The following is a 9,710-nucleotide window of genomic DNA, read 5'->3' on the forward strand; positions in this document are numbered from 1 at the left end:
AAGTGTAATTTGAGTGTATCAAATTTTGGCGCCGTTGCCGTGGAATACGGTTTTGAAATTACTAATTAGTGTGCTTTACTTTCCGTCTTCTTCTATTCCATCACACTTTCCTTGTTTTTCTTGGTGTTGATAGGAAAACATGGCCGAATTTAAGGACAAAGAAAATCTTTGTGCGGACATAGATGAGTACATTGAGGATACAAATGCTATTGTACTTTCGAGAGTTGACGCTGCCACTTTCAAGGTGGAACATAGGTTAATCCTAATGCCCAAGTCGGAGGGGTTTTTCAGGAAGTGCACTGATGACGATCCAACAGAACATCTCAGAAACTTCTTGGGTGTGTGTGCGATGCACAAGCAGAATAACGACTCAGATGATGCCCTAAGTTTGAGGGTGTTCAAGTACTCACTGGCTGGAGAGGCAAGGAAATGGATTCAAAATCTACCTCCAAACTCAATCCATTCTTGGCCTGAACTTGTCCGAGCATTCTTAGCCAAATGGTTCCCACAAAGCAAGAAATCTGAGCTCCGGGATAAAATTTTCTTTTTCAAGCAACTATCGGGAGAACATCTACATGAGGCATGGGATCGATTCAAGTTATATTTGGTGAGGTCGCCTAATCATGGTTTTCTGGATTCTATTTTGTTGAAGAAATTCTACATGGGTTTGGATGCTATGAACCAATCTATAGACAAGAATGCAGCTGATGGATCTTTTATGGATAAGACCTTTGCAAGGATCAGACAAATCCTTGATAAAATGGCAAAACATAACCAGGCTTGGCACTCAGAGGACACCACAGGTGGAATTGCATGCGGTACTCCCTCTTTGACCAACATGATTAAGTAGAACCAAGAAAGAGATCAAGTAATTGCAGGGTTTGCCACCAATGTCAATGTGTTGACAAAGATGCTCACTGAAAGCCAAACAAAAAAGGTAAATGTGGCAGAGGATGTTCAACCCACATCAAATGAAGATTATGAGGAAGAAAACTACGTCAACAACTCTCAAGAAGGCTATCAAAGGCAACAATACCAAGGTCAAGGACAACAAAATCAATAGAGGCCTAACCCGCAAGGGCAAGGCAACCAACAATGGCGAAATGACCAAGGTAGCTCTAATCAAGGAAATTGGAGTAACAACAACAACAACTTCTCAAATCGAAGTTCAAACCCTTATGTTCCACCAAAGGGGCAATATTCAAATCAAGGTTCCTCAAGTGATTCCAAGTTGGAAAACATGCTTGAACGGGTATTGCAAAATCAAGAAAGGTCCGACACTTCAATGAGGAATATGACTGAGCTTGTTGGTTCTTATACCGCATCCATTCAAATATTAGAGATACAAATGAGAGATCTCACGAGGGAACAAAATCCAAAGCAAAAGGGGACACTCCCAAGTGACACAATTGCGAACCCAAAGGGTAGTGGGAGTGGTCCAACTTCTCATTGCATAGCAATTACTACTCAGAGTGGGAAGGTACTTCAAGGAGAGAGTGAACAAGCGGTTGAAGTGGAAGAGTCCGAACAAGAGGTTGAGGCACAAGTTGAAGAGCCAATTGTTGTTGAAGTTAAAAAGGTCTCAGAAGAGTTGAAAGTTCAATAAGTGAACCGGGAAGAGGTTAAGGAAAAGGTAAAAGAGACGCCAAAAACTCTACCACCTATTCCTAGACCTCCTCCTCCTTTCCATCAAGACTTTCTAGGAGGGTTGATGATAGCAAACTTGAAAAGTTGTATGACATTCTCAAGTAATTATCGGTAAATATCCCATTTGTTGAAGCATTCCATGAGATGCTAGGTTTTGCTAAGTATTTGATCACCAAGAAGAAAACCACAAAGAATGAAGTGGTGAATGTGACTCACTGGGTTAGTTCTATTATTGCAACAACCACCATTCAAAAGAAAGAAGACCCGGGAGCTTTCACCATCCCATGCACTATTGGGGCGCCTGATTTTGCAAGAGCTCTTTATGATATTGGGGCTAGCATCAACTTAATGCCTCTTGCAACTTACAAGAAAGTGGGGTTAGGTATGCCGAGTCCTACAAGTATGAGGTTGCAAATGGCCGGTCGTTCCATAAAGAGACCGGTGGGAATTATTGATGATGTGCTTGTGAAAGGGGGAAGTTCCATTTACCCGCCGATTTTGTAATCCTTGATTGTGCAGTTGACAAAGAGATCCCTATCTTCTTGGGGAGACCATTTCTTGCTACCGGAAGAGCACTTATGGATTCAGAACAGAATGAGATCAAGTTCCGTGTGAATGACGAAGAGGTCACATTCCAATCAAGTAAGGTTATGAAGCTGCAACATGAATATGAAAGCATCTCAGTGATTGATGTTGTTGATGAGGTGGAAGACACAATTGAAATAAAGATGGAAGAACAATGCCTTGGTGAGGCGTTGGCGGTTATTTTGGTAAATTTTAATGGTGAAGATATGAAGGGTTACATGGAGTCAGTAAATGCATTGGAAGGGCTTGGGTCCTACACTTATGCTCCAAAGAAACTCTCTCTCGACTTAGAGAATAGAGTCACTACTCCCACCAAGCCTTCAATTATTGAGCTGCCGCAACTAGAGCTCAAACCACTTCCACCGCACTTGAGGTATAAATTTCTTGGCTCTAATGACACTCTACCGGTAATTGTTTCTTCTTTGTTGAATGATGTGCAGGTAGAACAATTGTTGAATGTCTTGAAGGAGCATATGCAAGCTATTGGGTGGACAATAGCAGACATCCGAGGGATTCCCTCCAGAATTTGCGAACACAAGATACAATTGGAGAATGAGAGTAAACCAAGTGTGGAGCATCAACGAAGGTTAAACCCTTCCATGCAGGAGGTGGTAAAGAAAGAAATCATCAAGTGGTTAGATGCTGGGGTAGTCTACCCCATTGCCGATAGTTCTTGGGTGAGTCTGGTGCAATGTGTATCGAAAAAATGAGGCATGTCCGTGATTGAAAACTACAAAAATGAGCTCATCCCAACAAGAACAGTGACCGGATGGATGGTTTGCATGGACTACCAGAAGCTCAACAGTGCTACGTGCAAGGATCATTTCCCTATGCCTTTTATTGATCAAATGCTTGATCGGCTAGCGGGGGGTCATTCTACTGCTTCCTGGATGGATATTCCGGCTAAAACAAAATAAATATTGCATTGGAAGATCAAGAAACAACAACATTCACTTGTCCATATGGGACATTTGCATTTAGTCGGATGCCATTTAGGCTATGCAACGCTCCGGCTACTTTCCAGAGGTGCATGATGTCAATCTTCTTAGACACGGTGGAAGATTTCTTAGAGGTGTTCATGGACGATTTTTCTGTCGTGGGTGACTCCTTTGAGCATTGCCTTGACAACCTTAGACAAATGCTCAAAAGATGTGAAGAAACAAACCTTATGCTAAATTGGGAGACACGCCACTTTATGGTGGATGGGGGAATTTTTTTGGGCCACAAAATTTCCAAACAAGGCACAGAGGTTGACCGGGCAAATCGAGAGTATTTCTAAGCTTCCTCCACCTACTTGAGTTAAAGGTTTCCGAAGCTTTTTGGGGCATGCCGGCTTTTATAGGCGCTTCATCAAGGAATTCTCCAAAATTGCAAATCCCATGTGCAAACTCCTTGAGAAAGATGCAAAGTTCGTGTTTGATGAGAGGTGCCTCAAGGCCTTTGAGGAATTGAAAGAAAAGCTCACCACTACACCTATTATTGTCACACCCGATTGGTCTCTTCCATTCGAACTCATGTGTGATGCAAGTGGTGTATCTATTGGGGCGGTTCTTGGCCAATGTCATAACAAGAGTCTTCACCCTGTCTACTATGCAAGCAAGACACTCAATGGCGCTCAGATGAATTACACTATGACCGAGCATGAACTTCTCGCCATTGTCTAAGCTTTTGAAAAAATTTGGGCTTATTTGTTGGGGTCCAAAGTGATAGTGTACACCGACCATGCTGCTCTTCACTATCTTATGGTGAAGAAGGATGCCAAACCAAGGTTGATTCGGTGGGTCCTTTTGTTGTAAGAGTTTTACTTTGAAGTCAAAGATCGAAAAGGAACAGAAAATCAAGTTGCGGATCACCTATCTAGGATTGAAGAGGTACGAAGACTAAAAGAGGACCTTGAAATCAATGATTTTTTTCCAGATGAACACATATTGGCATTGTCTAACACATTTGCTCCTTGGTATGCCGACATCGCTAACTTCTTGGTTAGTGACCTTGTTCCCGATGGATTGGAAGCTTATAAAAAAAAAGTTCTTGCGGGAGTGTAGGCATTACTATTGGGAGGAACCCTTCTTGTTTCGTATTTGTGCCAACAACATCATCAGACGGCGTGTTCCGGAAGATGAGGTAATGCCAATTCTCAAGGCATGCCATGATTCTCCGGTTGGGGGGTCATCATGGAGGAAATCGGACGGTAGCAAAAGTGCTTGAATGTGGCTACTATTGGCCATTGATCTACCAAGATGCCAATCAAATGGTCAAGGCATGCGACCAATGTCAAAGACAAGGGTCAATATCTAAAATACATGAGATGCCTATGAATTTTGTACTAGAGGTCGAGATTTTTGATATGTGGGGGATAGACTTTATGGGCCTTTTCGTGAGCTCTTATGGCATGACCTACATCTTGGTGGCTGTGGACTACATCTCTAAATGGGTCGAGGCAATCGCCTTACCTAACAATGAAGCAAGAAGTGTGACCGCATTTTTGAAAAAGAACATATTCACACGGTTTGGCACTCTAAGGGCCATCCTTAGTGATGGTGGGTCTCATTTCTGCAACAAGGCTTTCGTCGGGCTGCTCGAAAAGTATGGTGTAAAGCACAAGGTGGCCACAACCTATCATCCTCGGTTGAGTGGTTAGGTTGAGGTTTCGAACAGAGAAATCAAAAATATCCTAGCTAAAACTGTCAATGCAATAGGACCGACTGGTCAAGGAAGCTAGATGATGCGTTGTGGGCATATCGCACAGCATTTAAGACCCCCATTGGCACTTCACCATACGGGTTGGTTTTTGGCAAAGCATGTCACTTGCTAGTGGAGCTTGAACACAAAGCCATGTGGGTATTGAAGAAGTTGAATGCCTATGAGAGTGTAGCCATGTACAAAGAAAGAATGAAGTTTGTCCATGATAAGAAAATCTTAAAGTGGGAGTTCAATTCTGGTGACTTGGTCTCATTCTTCAATTCAAGAGTCAAGTTATTCCCGGGTAAACTCAAGTCCAAATGGTCTGGCCTGTTCAAAGTTGTGAGTGTGTCCCCATATGGTGCTATTGAACTGGAGTCGGAGAATGGGACTCGAACTTTCAAGGTGAATGGACAAGGTGTCAAGCATAACCTCGGTACTGCAGGAGAAAGGCATTTTATAGACCAATTTGCTCTAAGGGATAGTCCAACATCAGCCCCCACCAATGAATAATTCAAAAGGAGTCAACTGCGTCGTGCTGTGACGTTAAATCAAGCACTTCTTGGGAGAAAACCCATGTGTGGTAACACTCTTTTGTAGTTTATTATTATTATTATTATTATTATTATTATTTACGTACTACAGATTGAGAAAGTTGACATGTGTGCTAGAGTGCAGGTAGTCCCAAATATCATGCACATGGTCCTAGTGCTGAAGAAACTAATGGAAAGAAAGGTCCAGATTGGGCGACAACTATGCGGTTGGATAATGACTATGCGAACCGCATAGTCATCGCAGACTCAGACAGAGAAATGGGCTACATTGGTTGTCAACTATGCGGTAGGTATTTATGTTATGCGGCCCACATAACCACTGTGCGATTGCATTGTGCATCGCAAAGTGAAGTTACGATGCCCAGTCATAAGTCCGTCGCATAACACATATGCGATCACATATTGTGTTATGCGACGAACATAGGGGATGCATATCCGCTAGGTATAAACCCTAACTCACTCTATTCACACACTCATGTTTAAATAAAACAAATTAAAAGAACAAAAAAAACAAAAAGAGAAGAAGAGAACACAAAGAATCTGCTAAGGCAAAAAAGGGAAAGAATAAAAAACGAATCAATACTCACAAGGAACCCGTTGCTCACAAAGCATAGCGTGCTTTTGGTATGTTCTTTCTTCTCCATCTCGTCAATCTGATGCAATCTGTATTCCTGAGCTTTGATTTTTGGTCATTTCCCTGACCCCTTGGAATCCCTTTGTGATTGTGGTTGATTGTTGTTGATGAAACAAATGGGGGAAGTCTAAGTACCCCTATTCCCTCTTGTGTGTAGATTGACTGTGTGTGAGTCATTAGTTAGGGCTGTGACCAAAAAGGGGGAAGTCTGAGTACTCCTCTCTTGTTGAAATTGAACACATGGGTAGACTTCTAAATGGGTAGCAATAGGAACCCACGTGATTTGGGTAGGGTACAATTTCGTGAGGAAGATGACCTTTGCGGGCCGCATAATATCTTTGTGGTCCGCATAGTCATCGCATATGACCCCTAAATTGCCCTAAGGTAGAACGGGTTATGCAATTGCTTTTGTGATCGCAAACCCTTTATGCGGTCTGCATATGTGTCGCATAGTGAGGCAGACCTCCAGCCTTTCTAGCCTTACAAAATGCGATCTCTTTGCGATCGCATAACCACTTATGCGGTTGGTTTTGCGATCGCATAGCTTCTCTTGACTTTATGCTTATGCACATATGCGATGGGTATGCGGCCCACATACTTGATATGTGATCGCATAACCCATCGCATAGTGGACTCATTTTTTGTTCTTTTTCTTTTGTCTCTAATGAATTTCCCTGAGGTATTTCACTCAATCCTACAATGTTTCATCAACAGGAATGGCACCAAAGAAAACTAATCCAACGCAATCACCGCCGGGTCGTAGACAAAAAAAGGGCTGCCAATCCTAGCCAACAAGCAACACAAGCAAAACGTCAGCGGGCTCAGGAAATCTGCATTACTACTGAGCACTCCTCCCAGTCTGAAGAGGATGAGTCACAGAATGACCTCGGGCCTTCTGTGGATATACAGACTGAGGCACGAAGGAAGATGAGTGAAGATCTGAGTCTCTGGTTTGAGGTCAAAGGGTCCATAACTCTATATAAAGATGGGCTCACAAAGAGAAAAATTCTCGAGGAGAAGCAAGTAAGATTAAATGGGCTATCGCAGCACTACCCTCACATATTAGAGAACATCAAGTAGAGGAAGTGGGAGTTCTTCACTGAGGTCCCGGATGAATATAATGAGACAGTTGTAATGGAATTTTATGCTTCCTATGGTTCCTCAATGACTGCTGAACAAAAGTGAAACAAGATCTTTGCAAGCTCTGTCCTAGTTCGAGGGGTCCAAATTAGTTGTGGTGATGATACTATCGGTGACCTATATTTCGAGGATTGGAGGTCAGATACAACGGAATATGATGCTAAGGTAGCCAATAAGAAAAACGAGCATTCCTGGGATGCTTCTGTCATAGCAAAGGGGACACCGGCCTGGATTGACCCAGACACAAGATTTACAAGGAAGATCTCACAAGGGAGGGTCGATACTTGCTTAGCTTTGTCACATCCCGTCTGATGCCGTCTAGGAATGAAACCGACATCAACATTGAGAAAGCACTCCTCATTGCGTGCATCATGACAGGCATCAAGATTGATGTGGCAGAGATCATATTCCGAGAGCTGGGAATCAGAGCCAACCAGAAGCAGACATCACTTCCTATCCCCTGCTTGATCAGTGCTCTCTGCAAAGCTGCAAGTGTGCCTACGATGCCAAAGCACGACAAAATCTCTATAGGGCTCTTAAAGACATTGACATCATGAGGCAGTAGAGAAGGAAACTGCAACTCCAGCAGAGACTCACACTCCTCCTCCAACAGATACAGCAGCACCAGTGGTCCCAACACTGCCTGACACCTCCCAGGCCCTAGCTACCTCCACAGCTACTCCACAGCACTCCACCGCACATGCCCATATCCCTTTACCAACTCTGTCCAAGCTGGGTCTACTTGCTCAGCATACCAATGCTAAGGTCGACAGGCTAATCAAAGAAATTTCCAACCTCATCCGGCAACCATTGACCCCTATCCAATCCTCAGTGAATGTTCTTCAGCAGCAACATCAAACTTATGAGGAATACCTCAAGCACTTTAAAGTGCGTCTTGAGAAGGTTGAGCGCGGTGAGGTTGGAGGTATGCCTCAGCTCCGGAAATATTGAAGCTGAGCTGCAGAAGGTGCAGAGTCTAGAGTTTGACTTGACACCCTTCCTCCCGAAGGAAGGTGGGCAGGGTGATGACACTTCCGTCCTAGGAATGGATCTTGATTTCACAACCCTAATGACAGCTCCAGAGGCAAAGAGTGTTAAGACCTCAAAGGCTTAAGATTCTCCTCTACACATTGATGTTCCCTCAGATGGGGAATTCGGAGATACTGAGGAGTCCGATGAGGAGGATTCAGGAGATGAGGAGACAGATAAAGAGGCACTAGGAGAGGATACTGAGGGGCATCAAAACAAGGGTAAGTAGGTTACTGTCTCTACAAGGGCAGAGGATGAAGAGGAAGTAGCTGTGCAGACAGCAATTGCACATTCGCTAGAAGATATGGTCGCCAAGGCACATCCATAGACCTCTCAGCCATTATCGAGCGAGGCTAGCAGCTCACAAGCCCTAGATCCAGTAGGTGGAGCTTCCTGCTCTACCCTCACAGCAGTTGGAGACTCTTGCTCCTGCCATGGAGGACGCCACTCAGTCCGAGGTTCCACCAGTTGCAGTTTCAGTGCCAGCAGTTTATCCCACAACTGCACTAGATGCGTCAGCTTCCCCGAGCGCCTAGTGCGCCCCAACAAGTCACTAAGCTTTCTTTTTGCTTTATCTATGCATTACAGACAATGCATGATTTTTTGTTGGGGGTGGAGTAGTTATATGTTCATGTTTTTGTACCCCATGTTTGTGTGAATATTGTGTTGCACCCCATGTTTGTATATAAACTCTTGTAGTTTAGCAATGAAATCCCTTTGGTTTTTCTTTGTCGGGTTATTTTCGAAGGGTGTAATAGTAGAACCATGGTAGTAGCATAAATTTTTTTGACTCATTTGGTGTTGACTGTTGTAGCTTCAAGCATGTGCTAAATGGTGTAAATATATGATACCCTTCCTTCTTTTGCATATAATATATATATATATATGTGTGTGTGTGTGTGTGTGTGTGTGTGTGTGTGAGAGAGTGCGGTATATTTACTACCACTAGCACGTTCATATTTTTTGAAGAATGAATATGTATTCATAAATCAGATGTTATCACATTCACATCATGAATGGACCATAATCATCTATATGTGCTTTACAAAATCTCATGTCAAATCGATGACAAATATTTTTCACAGAGTGAAAGATTATTTCGAGAATTCTTATTGTTCTCATTACCACAAATGATGACGATTATAATTTCGTCTATTGCCACGTCCATATCCATTGATACATTCATAGTAATAATTTTGTCTTCTTTCAGACTTATCACATACTGCTATCATATTCTCTTAAGGGAATGAGTATGGAGCAAATTCAATGGGACGGGTTTTCAATTCTTTGCCCGCAATCATACATGAATTTGATCATGGCGAGGCATAGAAATTTTACCACTTCAGGTGGTTGTAATTTCTTACAAAATCCATTAGAGTTATAATCAAACTTTGTTGTCTTTGCTTGTATTTAAAATCAAAGTATAGAATAAAAGGGAA

The 9,710-nt window shown here is 42.9% G+C and overlaps 1 protein-coding gene across 1 annotated transcript; it reads left to right on the forward strand.

The window, feature by feature from the left end:
* On the forward strand, positions 266–1,606 carry LOC109229957. Its single transcript, XM_019395499.1, has 3 exons — positions 266–818; positions 879–1,026; positions 1,168–1,606. The coding sequence occupies exons 1-3, from the start codon at positions 266–268 to the stop codon at positions 1,604–1,606; spliced, it is 1,140 nt and encodes a 379-aa protein (XP_019251044.1).

The sequence above is a fragment of the Nicotiana attenuata genome, chromosome 7, assembly GCF_001879085.1.
Source record: "Nicotiana attenuata strain UT chromosome 7, NIATTr2, whole genome shotgun sequence".
NCBI lineage: Eukaryota > Viridiplantae > Streptophyta > Magnoliopsida > Solanales > Solanaceae > Nicotiana > Nicotiana attenuata.